This window comes from Canis aureus, chromosome 35 (genome assembly GCF_053574225.1).
Source record: "Canis aureus isolate CA01 chromosome 35, VMU_Caureus_v.1.0, whole genome shotgun sequence".
In the NCBI taxonomy this organism is placed as follows: domain Eukaryota; kingdom Metazoa; phylum Chordata; class Mammalia; order Carnivora; family Canidae; genus Canis; species Canis aureus.
Genome location: NC_135645.1, coordinates 8,031,085 through 8,053,823, shown reverse-complemented (window position 1 = coordinate 8,053,823; position 22,739 = coordinate 8,031,085). Strand labels below are relative to the sequence as shown.

At 39.4% G+C, this 22,739-nt stretch overlaps 1 protein-coding gene across 9 annotated transcripts in view; it reads left to right on the top strand.

The window, feature by feature from the left end:
* Positions 1-22,739, top strand: part of CFAP91 (cilia and flagella associated protein 91) — a 110,331-nt gene that overhangs the window by 15,823 nt on the left and 71,769 nt on the right. For 7 of the 9 annotated variants that reach the window (XM_077883963.1, XM_077883964.1, XM_077883961.1 and 4 more), the window contains 4 exons: positions 6,537-6,613; positions 7,125-7,282; positions 8,068-8,151; positions 10,168-10,224. In XM_077883963.1, the coding sequence (XP_077740089.1) occupies positions 7,149-7,282; positions 8,068-8,151; positions 10,168-10,224 (275 nt within the window). In that variant the 5' untranslated portion in view covers positions 6,537-6,613; positions 7,125-7,148. Of the gene's footprint in view, positions 1-147; positions 391-6,536; positions 6,614-7,124; positions 7,283-8,067; positions 8,152-10,167; positions 10,225-22,739 lie in introns of those variants that run through there. The other 2 variants (XM_077883956.1, XM_077883957.1) reach the window with 2 other exon arrangements.

Below are 22,739 nucleotides of genomic sequence, written 5' to 3'. Positions count from 1 at the left end.
TCTCTCTTCTCGCGGGGCCCCGCCCATCCTCCCGGCGCCTGCGCGCTCGCCTTCCCGTCCAGCGCCTAGCCCCGCCCCTTCCGCTCCCGCACCCTACCGGGGCCGTCTCCCACGCCAAACCCGCCCCTTCCGCCTCAAGCCCCGCCCCGCGCGTTCGCCCCGCCCCTGGTCCCGGCGCGCGGACGCAGGTTACCATGGCTACCGTGCACGCCGCGGCCGGGCGTCGGTAGTGGGTCCCTAGCTGGCGGGAGGGTCAGGGCTGCACCATGAGCCGCGTGGTGACTATCGAGGAGCCCCCGCCCAGCCCGCAGCTGCCTCAGACCCGGTGCAGGGAGAAGCCGGGGGCCAGCGGCAGTGTCTCCGCCAATCGACCGTATGATTTTCTGTACGGTAAGCGCTGCCCCGGACCTCCCTCCTGGGTCGTGGACTCCTGGGCCAGGTGGGCTGCGGGACCTGGGGCGCGGTGAACGGAAGCTGAGCCTCGGGACAGATTCCGCGCCCGCGGGTATCCTCTGTCGGGTGGGCGCTGCCCCGAGGTCCCCCCCCGCCCGCCCCCGGCGGTGCTCCCCGCGGGCGTCGGAAGCCGCAGGTGCGCCCGGTCCCGGAGCCCCGCGCGGGATCGCCTCGCTGTTCCCACCGTCTTTTCCCTGGGGACTTGCACAGCCTGAAGCGGTCCCGGGTGTTCTGTTATCCAGGAAAGCAGGCAGTGATTTGCTAAATTTGGAGATTCTCTCAACATTCGCACATTCCACCTGTGGGAGGGGCCGGACCAAAAGGACGCTCCCGCTCCGGTTCTCCCGGCAGCTCCACCTTTGGCTTTGTAGATAAGGAAGGAGCAGTCTTATCTCACCTTTGTTTTTAGTTTTCTCTTCTTAAAAAAACAAAAACCTTACTGTTACTCATCAGAGCATTGCTTATAAACTAGGTCCACTAAGTTCCTGGAGTTCTTGAAGTACTGGTTTTATACATTTTTGCAGCCTTTGGGTGTCTTCCAAACTATTCCAGTGTTGGTGCATGTGCTCGCTACTTCATAAATGTTTACTGAAACTTGAATTTATTATAAGAATTTTAAGCAGTTAAACGTGAGTTGTTTTTTTTTTTTTTCTAATATCGCCCTCCGCAGTCTCATGCTCTTCACTTGAGCCTTAGGTTGCTTTTAAACCATGTGGTAAACAATAAAATAAATTAATAAAATAAATAATAAAAAAAATAAAATAAAATATATAAAATAAAATAAAATATAAAATAAAATAAAAAATAAACCATGTGGTATCTCCTCTAGGATTCCCAGAATCTTCTTTGAATGGGAATCCATCGGTTACCCATTTCGTGGTATAGGGGGTATGTAATGGTTGCGTAGCTATTCTGGCCGGTGGTTTTCTTTATTCACTCTTGGTTTCATCTTGTAAAAGAAGTCTAGTAAACTGTAAACACATCACTACAGTTTCAAAAGTAATTTGGGAATTGGATAGACCTCTTCAGTAAAGAAAGGCAAGAATTTATCAAGCTCGTCTCTCTTTTTTTTTTTTTTTGGCAGAAGGATTGCAAAACGTTTCCATATCCCTTGCAAGGAAGAGAAACCCACTCAGAATAGGCCAAATAAAGTTTGGATTGTTTCAATAAAACAGGCAGTCTCACAGCTGTTAATGGACGGGAAGCAAGTATAGCCAGGACAAAGTAGAACCAAGACAGGGAAGGTTAGAACTAAGGTGTGGTACCCTTCTGTGTGATTTCTTGGGCCTTACGGTTTTTTACCTTGTTTAGGTTGTCAGATTTAGCAAGTAAAGATACAGGATGCACACAGTTAAACTTGAATTTGAGAAAAATAACGAATAATATTTTAGTATAAATTTTTAGCCCCATGCAATATTTGGGATATGTCTATATAAAAAGTTATTCATTGCTTATATGAAATTTAAATATAACTGGGCATCCTGTATTTTATCTGGCAACTCTAACCCTTGTTTTTTTCTGTGCATATGTTTCCCTTCTTCCATCTGACAGAAAGCAACTTGTTTATGGATTTCTCTTACTATGACAGGGACTGGAGTGGCAGTCTCCATGACCTCTTGTCCTAAAGCTCACTACCAATTGTATAGAGTCCTCGTGTATCTTAGCTGAAAATTGAAGAGAGAAATAAGATATGTTGTTGACAAGCCAATGAATTGACTGGCCTGGGTCAGATTTCCACCCTGGCAGAGCTGTGGTGGTGGTCAGTTGTACACATATGAACACCTTTCTAAGCCTTTTCACCCTTCCCTCGCTCCCACCCCTCAAACCTAATGGCCTTTTCATCATAGTTAATTGTCTGCAAGGCTTTTGCTCCTCTAATCAGCTTTGGATGTCTTCACTAAATGTAATTTTTACTCTTCTGATCACTCTAGCAATTAAGATAGATTCTAATACCTTGTTTTTCTTAGTATTAAAGTTAACATCATTTTCTTAATAGATTTTTACCTCCTTTATATACCATTTTGCATTTTACTTTTATTTTTTTATTTTTAAAAATTTTAAGAAGATGTTATTTATTTATTCTTGAGAGACACACAGAGAGAGAAGCAGAGACATAGGCAGAGGGAGAAGCAGGCTCCATGCAGGGAGCCCAATGCCGAACTCGATCCCGGGACTCTGGGATCATGCCCTGAGTGGAAAGCAGATGCTCAACTGCTGAGCCACTCAGGAGTCCCTGCATTTTACTTTTAGTTTTTTGGTAAATGCTTTGTATCTCTCAAGTGCCTCCCAGAGTGACCACCATACACTGTCACTTTCCTGAATTTGTATATTGATTAGTAGCTACACTACTGCCCTGATAATTAAAGCTTTTAAATATATGATATAGTTTTCCAAAAATGTTTTAAAATGCTTTCTAGGTTTGTCATAAACTCTTTCCTCCTTTCTTTTCCCCCAGAATATGCAATTCATTATACTTTTGCCTAAAAGTTTACATACTTCCTCTCTCTCTCATGATTACTTGGTTATGACAACTTCCTAGGCTTGTCACAACAGTTTCTACAGTATGGGTAAATTGGTTGAGGGACTTTTTCATGGTTTTCGTAGGAAACTTTAATCCATAAAATTCATGGAGTATTGATAATATTAGGCCTGGGAGCCAGAAGGATCGGAGTTGAAATTCTGTCAGTAAGTGGCTAACTTCTTGAAGCCTCAGTTTCCTTCCCTTTAAAAAGGAGCCCTAGTGCCTACCTCATTGGGTTTTTGTGAGAATTAAATGAAATATTGCACATAAAGCACTTAATACTTACCTAGGAATAAGCAAGTGATACCTGGTGAGTGCTATTATCTGGGCATCTCAGAGGTCCTACTGTTGCCTTTCGAGCACTGATTATGATCACACTTGTAGGACACGTCGCAGAATGTGTAGTCATAACTCATACGCTATTGTGCCATTATCTTCTATAGGTGGCAGGAGTGTTTCTGTAGATAGCATGCTTTTGTACTCCTTATGGGAAGAAGAGGAGGATGGCTTGTAATTTATTATTCAGACTTAGGGGAAATGTAGGCTAAATTCATTTAAGAGGAACGACACAGTTAGAACCATAGACCCAGTGACATCTCTTAAATCACTTAAAATAAGAGTATGAATAGAAATTTCCCTTTGTCCCGTTCTGTTCCCAGTATATCAGACAGGTTGAAGCTACAGCCTTCTTCCCTTTAAGCAAGTACATTCATTCGGTCTTCCAATACGCTAGCCTGTTATTTGGGGCCATAAAATTTGCCTTTGTCATTTCTTTTTTTTTTTTATTTAAAAAAAATTTTTTTTTGCCTTTGTCGTTTCTAATCAGCCCCATTTCCATAATTTCCCAACTTGAATCATAGATATGGATTTGGGTGCTGCAGCTAAAGAAGAGTATATCTAAAGGTGATGATTCCCAAATACATATTCGCTGGTCCAGACTTCTCTCTCAAACTGTAGATTTGTGTAGCAAATTGCCTCTTTTGGGACGCCTGGCTGGCTCAGCGATTGAGCACCTACCTTCAGCCCAGGGCATGATCCTGGAGTCACAGGATCAAGTCCCACATCTGACTCCCTGAGAGGAGCCTGCTTCTCCCTCTGCCTATGTCTCTGCCTCTCTCTCTGTGTCTTTCATGAATAAATAAATAAAATATTTAAAAAACCCCACCAAATTGCCTCCTTGTTTCTCCACTTGGACATATAATAAACACCTAAGGCCTGCTTTTCACATTCTCCCTACAAACCCACAGGCTTTCCTGTGTCAATTGATACCAACCCCATACTTTAGTTACTAAAGTCCAAAAATCTTAGAGCCATCATTGTCCCCTCTCTCTCTCTCTCTCTCTCTCTCTCATACACCATTCCAATCCATTAAAAATTCTTCTCTGTTCCACTTTAAAAATAGATCTAGAATCCTGCCCCATTTCATCACTTCTATTGCCATCACCATCATCTCTTCTCTAGGCTCACTGCATGAGCCTTCTAATAGGTCTCCCTGTCCTTTTCATAACTTCCATACAATCTGTTCTTCACTGGGTAGCCACAATGAACATTTAAAAAAAATATTTATTTTAGAGTATGCATATGCATGAGTGGGGAGAGGGGCAGACAGGCAGAAGGGTAGGGAGAGGCAGAGGGATAGGGAGAAAATCCCAAGCAGACTCCTTACTGAGTGCAGAGCCCTATGTGGGGCTCAGTCCCACAGCCCTGAGATCATGTCCTGAGCTGAAACCAAGAGTCAGATGCTTAACTGACTGAGCCACCCAGGAGCCCCTACAATGAACATTTAAAAATGTAAGTCAGATTTTGCCCCTTCTCGCCTCAAAATCTTGCAGTGGTTTCCCACCTCACTCAGATTAAAAGCCAAAGTCTTTTTAGTGGCCCACAAAGCCCCATGTGATCTAGGCCCCTGGTAACTTGTCTGACCTTTGATCTGCTATATTTTGTCTCTCTTCCTCTGTTTCCATGCCTTTGGTCTCTGCTCTTTTTCAAACATGTCAGGCATGCTGCCATCATAGGGCCTTTGCTCAAGCTGTTTCTTTGCTTCACATGCTCTTCCTTCAGACAACTGTGTAGTTAACTCCCCACTTGCAAGTCTGCTTAAATGTCACCTCTCAGTGAGGCCTGCCCTGACTACGCTGTGTAAAATTGCAACCCAATCTCCCTCACTTGCTCTTCCCCGACTTTTTTTTTTAGTAGCACTTACTATCCTCTAATGTATTGTATAAAATGTTAGTTTGTTGTGTTGTTTATTGCCTCTCTCTCATGAGGTCAGGGACCTTTATCTTTTTCCTTGATATGTTCTAGGCACCTCAAACATAGTAACCCATCAATAAATCTTTCATGAATGAAAGAGAGCTGAGCCTCCTGTAGCTTTCCAGCCATGGGGAGAATATTAAGTGTCTACATCTAATAAATCATTTTTGTTGGGTAACTGAGGAGTTTTAAGACTCTAGGAATTGACTCATGTAATCTAAATTAAATTTAAGTTACCTTTAAATCACAATAACAATTAGTAATTTCTGTGAAGATTTATGTTGCCAAGTGATCTAGACTAGTTGGTCAGTGTATTTGTTTCTCAAGAGATGACTACTTAGGAAATCAAGTCTGTATCTGATGGTAGCTTATGAATTTAATGTCATATTATTTAATTTTAAGGGATGGTATAATCCTAAATATTCTCTGTTGCTTTAAAGATATACCTATCAAGAATAAAGGGGAAAGGAAAAAAAAATGAGTGGAAAATGTCAGAAAGGGAGACAGAGCATGAGAGACTTGTAACTCTGGGAAACGAACTAGGAGGGGTGGAAGGGGAGGTGGGTAGAGGGTGGGGTGACTAGGTGATGGGCACTGAGGGGGGCACTTGATGGGATGATGAGCACTGGGTGTTATTCTATATGTTGGCAAGTTGAACAATAAAAATAAATTTATACTAAAAAAAAAAAAAGATATACCTATCAAGCCCATACTTATAATAACAGAGTAATCTTTTGTTGAACTTTGGAGAAAAAATTTAGTCCATCATCAACATCCTTCTAAATTTAAGGAGTGAATTATAGCTGATTTTATTTATTTATTATTAGAGAATGACATTTTCTTACTATGTTTATCAATTCAGAGGTGACATGTTGTTAAGAGTTTGTATCTTTCCCTTGTACTGAATATGAGAGGTAGTGTTCCAGTGTGTTATTTCTTTTACTTGCAAATGAGTATAGTTAGTGTATGCGGGGTCTTTTGTCTTAGAGTATTTCCTGGGCTACCCAGACCCAGAAGGTAGTTTGTTCTTAGGAGAGGAAAGACAATGTGTTTAGATTTTGGTGCTTGAGAATATATCAGGCCTTCTTCTTACCTTCCTATTGCATAAACTGACTTTGGAATACATAGAGAAGAAATGCATCTAACAGACTCTCACTGGTGGTAGGGATGTATGAGCTGCTGTAGAGTTAGGCAATATCTAAATCTTGTAATTTGTTTTCCAATTAAGAAATTACATTGTTTTGCCATTATTCTCAGTCAAGAGTAGATATATTCTATTCCTTATACCACTTTATTGTTGATTTTGCAGATCCATTGTTTATTGTGTCAAGTGAGAAAGATCACACACAGGCAAATATCCAAGCTAACCTGATTCGAAACAGACTGGTAGGTCTAATTCATTCACTAAGGCAGCCTAATGAATTTCAACCACCTAGTTTTGCTAACCACACTGATCAGATTGACTAATCATCAGAACACCAGTGGATTTTATATTCTGCAGAAATTACTCTGCCATGATTACTAGGGGACATCTTGATATTTGTGGCCCAGTGTGAAGATTAATTAACTAATAGTGAATAAAAGAGTCATTATAACCTAATTTATTTCAGTGGGAAAAGTTATATGTGCCCGTGATAAAGAATTCAAGTAGTACAAAAACATGTACAGTACAAAGGAATTCTAACCCTCAGCCCCCTTCTCATGATCATCCACTGTCATCAGTTTCTTGGGTATCTTTCTGGAGATATTCTGTGTATGTACAACTACCCTTCTTTCTGTGCCACATACACTGTTTTATAGCTGTCAAAAAATTTACAAAAATAAATAAAATGCTTTAGAAAATCTGAAGGTAACATTTTGTCTTTTTTTTCCCCCTGCCTCCCTGTCCTAATATTAGAGAAGAGTTCCCAGGTTTAGAACCATGTTCAGTAACTTGATCCATTATCCAAGATATTCTCTGTATTGGAGCAAGGTTGACCCTGTCCCAGCATTCATGCGCCGGGAATGGAAAGGACAGGAGGAGAAACACAGAGAAGGCCTCTGGCAGCTTGCTATGTAAGTGTCTGGTAGCTTCAGCTGCTTCTCATGTTTTTAATGAATGCATTTTTCTTCTTAAGATTTTTTTATTCTGCACTTTTTTAAAAGTACAATTGTTATACCTAGATCAATGGACCCCAAATTACTCTCTTAAGTCCTCTGACCAAAATGAGCTGGATTCAGGGGCAATGGTTATGGGTTTATAGGTTAGTAGATGTTCTCAGAAGCTTGGAGTGAATATATATATTAAATGACAGTTTGCTGCCAAAGGTAGAGGTAGAGGTGACTGAATTTGTTTCTTTGATCCATCTTAGAAATTGTAACTATACCCTTCTGTTAGTATCTAAATATATATATATATTTGGAGATTTGCAGCCAGAGCAACTTCAGAGATAAGTATCTTGAATTCTTTGTTCTTTTAATTATTTACAAGTCATACCTAGGAAAGTAAAAGAAAAAAAGCTACCTTTCAACCTGGACATAAAAAGTTGTCTCTTAAAACTCTGTTATTCCTATGGACTATTGATTAAATGCATGCATTTTTGTATGTGAGTTTTCATAAATCTACTCTTTTCTTACTCTTACTTTCTCTTGTTAGCCCCTAGTTTCCTGGTTCAGGGAAAGTAATTGTTATCTAGTCTGAGATGTAGGTCAGTCAGATGCATGTTGTAGAAGACTTTGGTCTCAGTTTCATCAGATACCCTGTATATCTTCTACTTTGTAGATCTAAAACTATTAAATATAGAAATTATATTTGGAAATGACATGTCAGACTTTAATAATGTTTTCCTGCTTCATTTTAGAATGGATACATCTTTCCAGATGGCTAAAGAGGTTTATGAAGATCCTGACGTGACTGGAAAGAATCGCTATAAATATTTTGAAAGGTAAAAAGTAATTACTAATGAAAATGAGCCCTGGATTTTATTAGAAAATGTTTATGGGGTACCTGGGTGGCTCAGTGGTTGAGCATCTGCCTTTGGCTCAGGTCGTGGTCCCCAAGTCCTGGGATCCAGTGCCATATCGGGCTCCCTGCAGGGAGCTTGCTTCTCCCTTTGCCTATGTCTCTGCTTCTCTCTGTGTCTCTCATGAATAAATAAATAAAATCTTTTAAAAAAAGGAAGAAAGAAAGTGTCTTTATGATAATGATAGCAGCTATCACTTTTGAGTGCATGCAATGTGTTAGGTACCAGTTTAGTACTTTATGTATATAAAATCAATTTTTTTAGACTTTATTTTTAAGAAATCTCTACACCCAATGTGGGGCTTGAACTCACAGCCCCGAGATCAAGAGTTGCATGCTCTACCAAGTGAGCCAGCCAGGTGCCCCTATATAATTAATTTTTACAACAGAAATGTAGGATAAGATGTATTATCCCTATTAGTAAGGAAGCTGAGACCAAGAGAGGAGAAAACAATTGCTTGAAGTCTCTTTTTTTTTTAAATTTTTTATTTATTTATGATAGTCACACACAGAGAGAAAGAGAGGCAGAGACATAGGCAGAGGGAGAAGCAGGCTCCATGCACCGGGAGCCCGACGTGGGACTCGATCCCAGGTCTCCAGGATCGCGCCCTGGGCCAAAGGCAGGCGCCAAACCGCTGCGCCACCCAGGGATCCCTGAAGTCTCTTAAGTTAGCAAGTGGCAGATCTGGGATTACAGCTAAATCTGCCTAACCTCAGAGGTATTAGTGTAAGTAAGAATGTATATTTGAGAACAAAATGAAGTCATCAAGTCAAGTGAAGTACAGGAGAGACACCGTGATAGTCATAGTACATGGGAAATTGTTAAAAGTGGGCAAATAGGCGACATTCACTGTCTTTGTGTGAATCTTGCCAAAACTAACATGGTTGAAAGTTTCACTTTGTTTCATTTGTGATCAATAATCATGTGATAATCATATAGTTAGGTTAAATTAAAATGAAGATCTCCCTATAGGTCTTATCTTGTTAGAAAAATAGTCTTGATGTCACATGTACATAAGCTTCCTTGAGAAAGTAAATTTGTAGTCTACATTATTATTTGTGAGCAACCTCCTTATAGAAGTTTTATAATGCTGACTTTTTAGAGAAATGGTAAATTTTTCTTTAAATATTTTATTTATTTATTTATTTATTTGAGACAGTGAGAAGGAGAGAGAGCATAAGCAGTGAGAGGAGCAGAGAGAGAGGGAGAAGCAGACTCCCCACTGAGCAGGAAGCCCATGACTAAGCGGGGCTCCACTGGATCCCACAATCCTGAGATTATAACCTGAGCCAAAGGCAGAAGCTTAACCAACTGAGCCAGCCAGGCGCCCCGAGAAATGTTAAATTTTTAACACAGGGATGCCTGGGTGGCTCAGAGGTTGAGCATCTGCCTTTGGCCCAGGGCGTGATCCTGGGGTCCCAGGATGGAGTCCTACACTGGGCTCCCTGCAGGAGCTTCTTCCTCTGCCTGTGTCTCTGCCTCTCAATCTGTGTCTCTCATGAATAAGTAAATAAAATCTTAAAAAAGAAACACAAAATAGAAATCTTCCCACTCTCAGATCCCTGGGTGGCACAGTGGTTTGGCGCCTGCCTTTGGCCCAGGGCACAATCCTGGAGACCCGGGATCGAATCCCACATCGGGCTCCCGATGCATGAAGCCTGCTTCTCCCTCTGCCTGTGTCTCTGCCTCTCTCTCTCTCTTTCTCTCTCTCTGTGTGACTATCATAAATTAAAAACAAAACAAAACAAAACAAAAAAAAAAACAAAAAACAAAAAGAAATCTTCCCACTCTCTAGTGATTTTGTGCCCAGATTTGAGGATTACCAGGGTGGGATATTCAAGCTCACTGATTTTCAAGGATGAATATGGAAATTAGAGTAAAGCTCAGAGAGTACACATTGCAAAAGTCCCACGCGTTTGTGTTCTTCTTTCTCTGCAGGCCTTTCCTTCCATTTCATCAACAGGTGCCCTTCAATGTTGTTTTTGCAGCAACCAAGTAAGTAACCATTATTTTACAACTCTTTTTCTAGTTTATTTATTGCTTGTTCCCATATTTGTTACAGAATTCCAATATTTTTCAAATTCCAGATCACAAATCATTACAAAGTCATGACATATTTTACTGGGGCATGGACAGCATTTTTAGGAAACGAGATAGAAAATAACCCAAAGCGTCAGATATATTGAGGATAATTGTGGTATTTTTGCTAATGACTTCTGTTTTGGGTAGATATATATACATAAGTTCATATGTCATGGTTATGATGTAAAATGTATTTATTATATGGTATGGTAAATAAAAGTCAAAAAATGCTTTAATTACCCTCTTTTGCATCCCTGAAACACACACTTATTTGGCAATAGCTCTTTAGCATTTTATCAGGAAAACTAGGGGCACTGTGATCCCAGGGTCCTGGGATTGAGTCTTGCATCTGGCTCCCCTAGGGGAGCCTGCTTCTTCTTCTGCTTGTGTCTCTGCCTCTCTCTGTGTGTCTCTCATGAATAAGTAAATAAAATATTTTTAAAAATATTTTTAATGTATTTATTAGAGAGTGTATGAGTGGAGCAGGGTGGGGGGAAACAGAGGGAGAGAGAGAAGCAGACTCCCCATTTAGCAGGGAGCCCAATGCAGGGCTTGATCCCAGGACGCTGGGATCATGATCTAAGCCAAGGGCAGATGCTTAACTGACTGAGCCACCCTAGTGCCACTGTCTTCTGATTTTTTTAAGACTGTGCATGGATACCTTTGGCTCTTCTGTAGATGGAGAGTGAATTTCTCACCCTCTCCCTAAAGAGAGCAACTTTATGTGGTGTCAGTTTACCCAGGGACAGCTGCAGACTTGTTTTCAGTGAAATGCTCTGTATGAGAAAAGAGGAACATATGAGATCAGTAGATCCCTATAGATTCGTTTGATAATTTTTTAAAAGCAGACTTACTGGATCACCTTCTTTGGAGTTAATAATTACATTAGGTCTAAAAGTTGTTCAGTTAATCTTGGGAGTTCTAAGGTCTATGGTGATGAACACTAGGCCTCTTCTTTTGTAAATAACTGTGACAAGAGGGACATCCTCTAAGAATTAAACCATAACAGTTGACATCTTAGATACTCTCTTTCTTAGAACTTTTAAAGGAATTAATCAGTATCCCTGAATGAAGTCAACTCTGGAATTCTGGCAGGGTTGAATTTTTGAGCAATGAGGATAATCCATCCTAGGTTAGAAGGATGGACTTGTCTGGGGGACCAGCTGCCTTCTCCAGGCATACCTTTTCATGGTTAGCTGATGGAGTCTTTACTTTGGACTCATCTAGGCATCTTGGTAAAAAGGATAAAAAGTTAATATTTTTAAAAAGTTCAGTGGTGGTTATTAGTTCCACATGTAAGGAGCTTGGCAGTTGCCATTTGTCCTAAAAACAAGTAAAAAGCTGAACAAACTGAAAAAAGCAACAACTTTTCTTGGATCTGTAGGAAAGGGGAGGATTTAGGGTAAATTGCTGCCCTCAGAGAGTCAGACAGGTTATCTATTTTTTTAAAAGATTTTATTTATTTATTCATGAGAGAGAGAGAGAGAGAGAGAGGGGGGCAGCGACACAGGCAGAGGGAGATGCAGGCTCCATGCAGGGAGCCTGATGTGAGACTCGATCCTCGGACTCCAGATCACGCTCTGGGCTAAAGGCAGGCACCAAACTGCTGAGCCACCCAGGGATCCCCAAGAGTCAGACAGGTTAATACAAGGAGGCATGGCTTCCCAGAATCCCAGAGATTCATGAGCAGAAATCACGCCAGAAACCAAGTCCAGGTAGGAAAACCTGAACAATAATTTATTAATTGCTGGAGGCTCTGAGAATTAAAATTCTAGGGGGACCTAGTCACTGGGGCTACCACAATTCTATGAGATGAGATTTACCTCCGAGAGCTCAACTAGCTTATCACAGTAAATATTGGGGAAAAAAACCCTCGTGCTTTGAATTGGGGGAATGGAAAAGGAACCATTTTGAAATATGCCAGAGCACTCTGTTCTTAACAAGGTCAGCTGTTAGGAGAAACTAGTTAACCAGAGCCTAACCTGATGGATATTATTAGAGCCTAACTGACCTGGTGGAAGGAAAATATGCAACTCTAGCCTCCTCTAGCAATCCTGCCCCACCTAGAGGGGATAGAAAAAAACTGAGAAACACTTAAGTTCACAGTCCCTATGCACAGGCTCACCAAAAGACTGTAACATTATCATGGGACAATAGAACACTTATCTTCCCCCTCCTCCCCATCTTACCACCACATTACTAAAGGCCTATTTATAGTAGTTCTTTTTACCCAGTACATTATGTGTCACAGTCAAAAAACAAAAGGCATACTAGAAGGCAAAAAACACAATTTAAAGACACAGCATAAGCTGTAGAACTAGACATGGCAGGTATGTTGGAATTATCAGATCAGGAATTTAAAACAACTATGATTAACATGCTAAGGGGCTCTAGTGGGTAAAGTGAGTAGCATGCAAGATCAGATAGACAATGTCAGCAGAGGAAAGGAAATTTTAACTAAAAAAAGAATGCTGGAAATCAAAACTCTGACAGAAATGAAGAATACCCTTGATGGGTTCATTCATTAGTAGGCAGGATACCACTTAGGAAAGAATTTGGAGCTAGAAGTTATAACCATAGAAAGCTATACAACTGGGAAGCAAAGAGAATAAAGACACAAAGACTGAAAAAAAAAAGGAGTAGAATAGCCAAGAACTTTGGACAACAACAAAAATATAATAAATGTGTAATGGAAACACCAGAAGAGAGAAAGGAACAGAAGACATATTTGAAACAATGACAGGATTTTCCCCAAATTAATGTCAAACACCAAACTACAGAGTTAGGCAGCCCAGAAAACACCAAGCAGGATAAATAAAGAAGTACACTGAAGCATATCATATTCAAACTAAAGAAAATCAAAGATAAAAAATTTTGACAGAATCTAGAGGACAAAAATACCTATAGAGGAACAAAGATGAGAATTACTTCTGATTTCTCAGAAATCATGTGAACAAGAAGAGAAAGAAGTGAAAATTTCAAGTGTTGAGAGAAAAAAAATCAACCTAGAATTCTGTATCCTATGAAATGACCTTCAAAAGTGAAGGAGAAAGAAAAACTTTCTCAGACAAACAAAAATTGAAGGAATTTGTTGCCATTAGATCTACCTTGCTAGAAATGTTAAGAGAAGTGCGTTAGAGAGAAGGAAATAATAAAGGTCAGAAACTTGGATCTGCGTAAAGAAAAGATTGAATAAATGAAGGTAAAATGAAAGGTTTTATTTTTTATTTTATTTTATTTTATTTATTTATTTATTTATTTATTTATTTATTTATTTATTTATTTATTTATTTTTAAAAATATTTTATTTATTTATGCACGAGAGACATAGAGAGAGAGGCAGAGGGAGAGGCAGGCTCCTCGCTGGGAGCCTGATCGTGGGACTTGATCCCGGGACTTCAGGATGTCGACCTGAACCAAAGGCAGACAATCCACCACTGAGCCACTAGGTGCCCCAAAAGTTTTTATTTTTTTATATAACAGTTGACAGTTTGTTCAAAATAATAGCAACAATGTATTTGGAAACATATACAATCGCTACACATACAGTTGACCCTTGAAAATATGGTGATTAGGGGCACTGACTCATGCATATTAGAAAATCCATGCATAACTTTTGACTTCCCTAAAACTTAACTTGTAGCCTACCCTTACTAATAATATAAACAGTTCATTAACATACATATTTTGTATTTTATATATATTATATACTATATTTTTATAATAAAGTGAGCTAGAGAAAAAGATTTCAAAATCTTAAAGAGAAAATACATTTACAGAACTGTACTGTAGGGAGGAGGGCGGGGGGTGGGGGTGAATGGGTGACGGGCACTGATGGGGGCACTTGACGGGATGAGCATTGGGTATTATTCTGTATGTTGGTAAATTGAACACCAATAAAAAATAAATTTATTATAAAAAATAAAAAAATGTAAAAAAAAAAAAAGAACTGTACTGTATTTAAAAAAAAATTTAGGCAGCCCACGTGTCTCAGTGGTTTAGCGCCGCCTTCAGCCCAGGGTGTGATCTGGAGACCTGGGATTGAGTCCCACGTCAGGTTCCCTGCATGGAGCCTGCTTCTCCCTCTGCCTGTGTCTCTGCCTCTCTCTCTGTATATCTCTCATGAATAAATAAATAAAATCTTTAAAAAAATTTAGTTATTTATTCATGAGAGACATACAGAGAGATGGAGAGACACAGGGGTATTCAGGATCCCTGCGGCAATCCTGATGCGAGACTCAATCCCAGGATCCCAGCATCATGCCCTGACTTGAAGGCAGATGCTCAACCACTGAGCCACCCAGGTGCCCAGTACTGTACTGTATTTATGAAAAAATCCATGTATAGATGGATCCATGGAATTAAAACCTATGTTGCTTAAGGGTCATTTGTGTGTGTGTGTGTGTGTGCGCGCGTGCGCGCGCGCTTATATAAGTAAAATGAATGACAGGAATGATAAACAGATGGACAAATTAGGATTATTTTGTTGTATAACAGTCTGCTCTCAGAGCACAATGGAACTAAACTAGAAATTAATTAACAGAAGGGTAACAGAGAATTCCTGAATATATAGAGATTAAGTGATGTATTTTCAAATAACACAAGAGAGAAAGAAGAAATCTCAACAGAAGTAAAAAAAAATATTTTGAACCTTGTGAAAATGATGATACAATTTAATCAGAATTTAGGGTGCAGTGAAAGCAGTGCTTAGAGGGAAATTTATAGCATTAAATTAATATATTAGAAAAGAAGAACTAAAACCAGTCATCTAAGCTTTTACCTTAGGAAACTAGAAAAAGAAGAGCAGATTAAATCCAAAGCAGGAAAAGAAAGGAAATAAGAATTAGAGCACAAATCAATGGAATTGATCAATGAAATCAATAGAAAAAAAAATCAGTGAAACCAAGAGCTGGTTCTTCAAGAAGGTTACTAAAATTGATACCTCTAGCCAGGATAACTGAAAAAATAAAGAGAGAGAGAGAGAGAGGACACAACTTACTAATATCAGAAATAAAAGAATAGATTCTATTGACATTAAAAAGATAATGGAATACAATGAATAACTATGCTGCAAATTTGATAACCTTGATGAAAAGTCAAATTACCTGAGGTGCTGCATCTGTTAAGTGTCTGCCTTGAGCTCAGGTTGTGATCCCAGGGTCCTGAGATTGAGCTCTGCATCATCAGGTTCCCTGCTCAGTGGGGGAATTTACTTTTCCCTCTCCCTCTGCCTCTTACCCTTCTTCCCTGTTTGTGCTCTTTTTCTTACTCTGCTCTCTCTTATAAATAAATAAAATCTTTTAAAAAAGATTTTAAAAGGACTAATTACTTGAAAGACACAATCTGTCAAAACTCACACAAGAAGAAGCAGATAATGTGAACAGACTTCTATCTATTAAGGAAATTGAATCAATAATTAATAACCAAAACATAAAGGACCAGACTCAGATGGGTCTACTGATGAATTCTTCCAAACACTTAAGGAAGAAATGATACCATTCTCCACAATCTCTTTTAGATAATAGAAGAAGAGGGAATACTTTCTAACTTTATGAGGCCAGCATTATTCTAAATCCAAAATCAGACAAAGACATTAAAAGAAAACAGTATGCCAGTGAGCATAGGCACAAAAATCCTCAACAGAATATTAGCAAATGAAATCCAACAGTGTATAAAAAGAGTTATACACCACAACCAGGCTGATGCAAGGCTGTTCAGCATTTGGAAATCAATTAGTGTAATCCATCATATTAACAGGCTAAACAAGAAAAATCACACAGTCATATTAATAGAGGCAGAAAAGTATTTGACAATATCCAATACCCATTCATGATAAAAAAAAAAATTGAGTAAACTAGGAATAGAAGGAAACTTCCTCAACTTGATAAAGAACATGCACAGAAACCCTACAGCATAGTTAATGAAACTCAAAGCTTTTCCACAAGATCAGGAACAAGGCAAAGATGTCTCTTCTTACCTCTCCTTTTCAACAGCACAGATATTCTAGCTAATGTAATAAAACAAGAAAAGGAAGTAAAATTTATATGGATTGGGAAGGAAGAAATGTCTTTGTTAGCAGATGCTATGTTCATCTATGTAGAAAATCGGGGAAAAGGACTAAAAAAACTGGAACCGGTAAGTGATTATAGTAAGGCTATAGGCTACAAGGTTAACGTATAAAAAGTCTGTTGCTTTCCTATATACCAGCAATGAAAACATGGGATTTAAAATTAAAAATACAATACCACTTACATTACCATAAAAATGAAATATTTAGGTATAAATCCAATAAAATGCAAGATCTGTAGGAGGAAAACTATGAAACTTCAATGAAAGAAATCAAAGAACTAAATAAGTGGAGAGATATTCCATGTTCTTGAATGAAAAGACTCAATATTGTCAAGGTGTCAGGTCTTTCCAACTTGATCTATAGATTTAATGTAATCTCAATCAAAGTCCCTGCAAGTTAGTTTATGGATATCAACAAACTGGTTCTGGAGCCTATATGAATAGGTAATATGTGTTGACAGTAGCCAACACAATATTGAAGGAGAAGAACAAAGTTGAAGGACTGACAATACCTGACTTCAAGACCTACTATTAAGCTATAGTAATCAAGACAGAGTAGTATTGCGGAAAGAATAGATCAGTGAAACAGAATAGGGAGCCCAGAAGTAAGCCTACTTAAATATAATCAACTAATTATTTAACAAAAAGAACAAAGACAATACAATGGAGCAAAGATAGTCTTGAAAAGATGCTGGGATAACAGGACATCTACGTGCAAAAAAAAAATCCAGACACAGACCTTATACCTTTCACAGAAATTAATTCAAAATGGATCACAGATCTCAATGTACAATGCAAAACTGTCAAGTTCTTAGAAGATAATATAGGAAAAAACCAAGATGACCTGGAGTATGGCAATGACTGTTTAGCTATAATACCAAAGGTACAATCCTTTTAAGAAATGATGGATGATCTGGACTTTATTTAAATTAAAAGCTTCTGGTTTTTTGAGCAAAGATGACAGAGTAGTAGGAGGACCCTAGTCTTACCTCATCCCTTGAACACAGATAAATATCAAGTTGTTCTGAACACCCAAGAAATCTGAGTACTGACAGAATAGAGTGAACAACCAGAGGGAGAGAAGAGGCCACATTATGGAAGGTAGGAGGTGTGGAGATGTGATGTGAGGGAGAGAGGGATGGTGGGTGTTGCAGAGGGGATGGAGCCCTGATCATGGGAGAGAGGCAAGGGGGGTTTTGCATAGGGGATCACACAAGGAGAACATTTCCCAAAGCCATTGACTGGGAAAATGAGAGAGGCTAATTATTGTGTTTTAAACAGCCAATGGAACTCCAAGGCTGAAGTTTTAGAGTTCCATGCTGTCACTGGTGTGGATCCTGGTAGGTGCTGCAGTGCTCCTGTGAAGAAGGAGGGCAGAGAGCCTGGGAGCAGATAGTGTGATCTGAGGATCCCCTGGGAGAGAAGCACTGAGAGAGATGGTTCGCCCTTCTTGGAGTGCATCTGAGACAAATGGGGGTCAAAAGAGGTGGCAGGCACCATTATGCTCCCTCACCCCTTAGCTTAGACACAGACATCTGCTGAGGGTGGCTAACCTGGACACTGGCTTTTTGTTTTGCTTTACTCCAAACTCTTGTGCATTCATGCTACTTCTGGGACAAACCTGTAGCAGCCCCAGTGTGGCAAGACCCTCCCCCAGAGGACTGGCATAGGTCCAAGCCACATCAGGTCCCTAAAGTTTTGGAAATTTAAAACTCAACCAGCCTGCCTGGGATAAAACACAGGTACCCTGCACTGCTGGGTGGGCAGACATCTGGACACAGGGTGAAGGGAGGGATCTGAGGGACACCTCAGACACAGGGGTGTCTAAGGGGAGATTGTTCTTCTCTGAGGGCTTCCCAGACAGTGGTGGGCACGAACTCCCCTCTCTAGGATGAGGGAGAGGGCTGGTGCCATTTTCCTCCCTTGTTCCTCAACCTAAACTAACTTCAGTAAGCAGCATATGCCAATAGTTTCAGCATAAACTGCTTACACCAAGCCCTGCATCCCTGTACTATGCAGGTGTTTCTTTCTTTCTTTCTTTCTTTCTTTCTTTCTTTCTTTCTTTCTTTCTTTCTTTCTTTCTTTCTTTCTTTCTTTCTTTCTTTCTTTCTTTCTTTCTTTCTTTCTTTCTTTTCTTTTCTTTTCTTTTCTTTCTTTCTTCCCTTTCTTCCTTTTCTTCCTTTTCTTTCCTTTCTTTCTTTCCTTTCGCAGGTGTTTCTTTACTAGAACAAATGTGCCTGAGAATCTGAGCAGCAGGCCCCTCCCCCAGAAGACCAGTGTAAATCCCCTGTACACACCAAATTTACTGACCATAGAATGCTGCAAAGCATCAGGTCTCTTTTAACAAGCAGACTAGAGCACACCTGGTTAAAACTCCCCACACTCTGCCCAAGGTCCAAACAGTCCCCACTGTTGAGGTGAGATGAAACTGTGGAGGACTGACCTGAGGGAAAGAGCAGCCAAAACACAGCAGCAGAGTGCACACAGCATATACCAGAGATGCTTCATGAAGTGCCAGGCCCTGAACAGCATATGAGGCCATTACTCTCAGGAACAGGAAACCTAATAGGCTTTCCTAACACACAGAAGAAGACAGAGCCCTAGATAAATGTCAAGATGGAGGAATTCATCCCAAAAGAGAACAAGAAAAGGTCATAGCCAGGGATCTCACTGAAACAGATATAAGTAATATGCCTGATTCAGAATTTAAAACAACAATAATAAGGATACTAGCTGGACTTGAGAAAAGCACAGAAGACAGCAGCGAGCCCCTTACCACGGGATAAAAGACCTAAAAACTAGTCAGGCTGAAATAAAAAAATGCTATAACTGAGATGAAACTCACTGGATGTAATGACCACAAAGATGGAAGAAACAAAGAAATGAATAAGTGATATAGAAGATAAAATTACTGAAAATAATGAAGCTGAAAAGAAGAAGAAAAGAAAAATATTGGATCATGAATACAGACTTAGGGGACTCAGTGACTCCACAAAGCATATAACAATCTTTTCATAGGAATCCCAGAAGAAGAAGAGGGGGAAAAGGAGGCAGAAGGTTTATTTGAGGAAATTTAGCTGAAAACTTTCCTAACCTGGGGAAGGAAACAAATATCCAAATCCAGGAGGCACAGAGAACTCCCATCAAAATCAACAAAAACATGCCAACAGCAAAACATAATAAAATTTGCAAAATACAGAGATAAGGAAAAAATCCTAAAAGCATCAAGAGAAAAGAAATCCCTAACTTACAAAGGAACACAAGTAAGGTTAGCAGCAGATCTCTCCACAGAAACTTGGCAGGCCAGAACAGTCACATGATATATTCAATGTACTGAATGGAAAAATATGCAGCCAAGAATACTCTATCTAGCAAGACTGTCATTCAGAGTAGAAGGAGAGATAGTTTCCCGGGCAAACAAAATCTAAATGAGTTCTTCACCATTAAACCAACCCTGCAAGAAATTTTAAAGGGGACTCTTTGAGTGGGAAAGAAAGACCAAAAGTAATGAAGACTCAAAAGGAATAAGGATAAAACAAGCAATACAATGGCACTGAATTCATATCTATTAGTAATTACTCTGAATGTAAATAGACTAAATGCTCCAATCAAAAGACATAAAGTATTAGAATGGATTAACTAAACAAGACCCATCTAGATGCTGCCAGCCAGAGACTCACATTAGACCTAAGGCACCTACAGACTGAAAGTGAAGGGATGGAGAACCACTTATCCTGCCAATGGACATCAAAAGAAAGCCAGAGTAGCCATACTTCTACCAAAGTAGATTTTATTTTTATTTATTTATTTATTTTTTATGAGAGTCACACAGAGAGAGAGATAGAGAGAGGCAGAGACACAGGCAGAGGGAGAAGCAGGCTCCATGCACCGGGAGCCCGACGTGGGACTCGATCCCGGGTCTCCAGGATCGCACCCTGGGCCAAAGGCAGGCGCTAAACCGCTGCACCACCCAGGGATCCCCCAAAGTAGATTTTAAATCAAAGACTATAACAAGAGTTGAAGAAAGGCACTGTATCATAATAAAGGGGTCTATCCAACAAGAAGAGCTAACAATTGTAAATATTTATGCCCCTAACTTGGGAGCACCCAGATATATAAAACAATAACAAACATAAAGGAATTCACTGATAATAATACAATAATAGTAGGGGACGTTAATACCACACTTACAGCAATAGACAGATCATGGAATCATAAAGTCAACAAGGAAACAATGGATTTTAGTGACACACTGGACCAGATGGACTTATATATGGTCAGAACATTTCATTCTAAAGCAGCAGGATACACATTCTTTTTGGGTACACATAGAACATTCTCCAGAATATATCATATACCAGGTCACAAATCAGGTCTCAACAAGTTCAAAAAGACTGAGATCATACCATGCATATTTTCTGACCAAAACATGAAACTCAAAGTCAACCACAAGAAAAAATTTGGAAAGACCACAAATACATGGAGTTTAAAGAACATCCTACCAAAAAACGAATGAGTTAACCAGGAAATTAAAGAAGAAATAAAAAATACACAGAAACATGAAAATGAAAGCATAATGGTCCAAAACCTTTGGAATGCAGCAAAAGCAATTATAAGAGGGAAGTATGTAGCAAGTAAGACCTACCTTAAGAAGAAGAAAAATCCCAAATACACAACCTAACCTTACACCTAAAAGGGGTAGGAAAAGAACAAATGAAGCCTAAAGCCAGCAGAAGAAGGGAAATAATAAAGATTAGAACAAAAATAAATGATACAGAAATTTAAAAAACCAAACAGGACAGATCAATGAAACCAGGAGCTGGTTCTTTGAAAGAATAAAAGTGATAAATCCCTAGCTGGACTTATCAAAAAAAAAAAAAAAAGAATAAAGACCTAAATAAATACAATTACAAATGAGAGGGAGAGATCACAACCAATAGCACAGAAATAGAAATAATTATAAGAGAATATTTTGAGGGGATCCCTGGGTGGCTCAGTGGTTTAGCGCCTGCCTTTGGCCCAGGGCATGATCCTGAAGTCCCAGGATCGAGTCCCGTGTCGGCCTCCCTGCATGGAGCCTGCTTCTCCCTCTGCCTGTGTCTCTGCCTCTCTCTCTCTCTCTCTCTCTCTCTCTCTCTATGTCTATCGTGAATAAATAAATAAAATCTTTAAAAAAATATTTTGAGAAATTATATGCCAACAAATTGGGCAATCTGGAAAAAAAATGGATAAATTCCTAGAAACATTTAAACTACCAACACAGCAGCAGGAAAAAATAGAGAATTTGAACAGAACCACAACTAGCAAAGAAACTGATTCAGTAATCAAAAATATCCTAACAAACAAAAGTCTAGGGCCAGGTGGCTTCCCAGGGGAATTCTATCAAACATTTAAAGAAGAGTTAATACCTATTCTTTGAAGCTGTTCCAAAAAATAGAAATGGAAAGAAAACTTCTAAATTAATGCTATGAGGCCAGCATTACCTTGGTTCCAAAACCAAAGGCCTCACTAGAAAGCATTACAGGCCTATATCCCTGATAAATACGGATGCAAAAATTCTCAACAAGATAATGCAAGTTGAATCCAACAGTATTTTTTAATTTTTTAAAAAGATTTTATTTATTTATTTGAGAGAGAGAATGACAGAGAGAAAGCATGAATGGGGTGAGGGGCAGAGGAAAAGCAGCCTTCCTGCTGAGCCAGGAGCCTAGTGTGGGGCTCAATCCCAGGACTCCAGGATCATGATCTGGGCTGAAAGCAGATGCTCAGCCTACTGAACCACCCAGGCACTCCAAACAGTACTTTAAAGAGTTATTCACCATGACCAAGTGGGATTTATTCCTGGGCTGCAAGGTGGTTAAATATTCACAAATCAATCAACATGATAACTGCATTAATAAAAATAAGGAAAAGAACCATATGGTCCTCTCAATAGATACAGAAGAAGTATTTGACAAAGTACAGCATCCATTCATGATAAAAGCCCTCACTCAACAAAGTAGGGATAGATGGGACATACCTCAATATCATAAAGGCCAGATACAAAAGACCCACAGGTAATATCATCCTCAGTGGGGAGAAACAGAACTTTTCCTCTACAATCGAGAACAAGACAGGGATGTCACTCTCATCTTTGCTATTTAAAGTAGTACTGAAAGTCCTTACCTCAGCAATCAGAAAACAAAAAGAAAAGACATCCAAATGGGTAAGGAAGAAGTCAAACTTTCACTATTTATGGACAATATGTAGAAAACTCAAAAACTCCACCAAGAAATTGCCAGAACTGATATATAAATTTAGTAAAGTCACAGGATAAAAAAAATCAATGTACAGAAATTTGTTGTATTTCTATACACCAA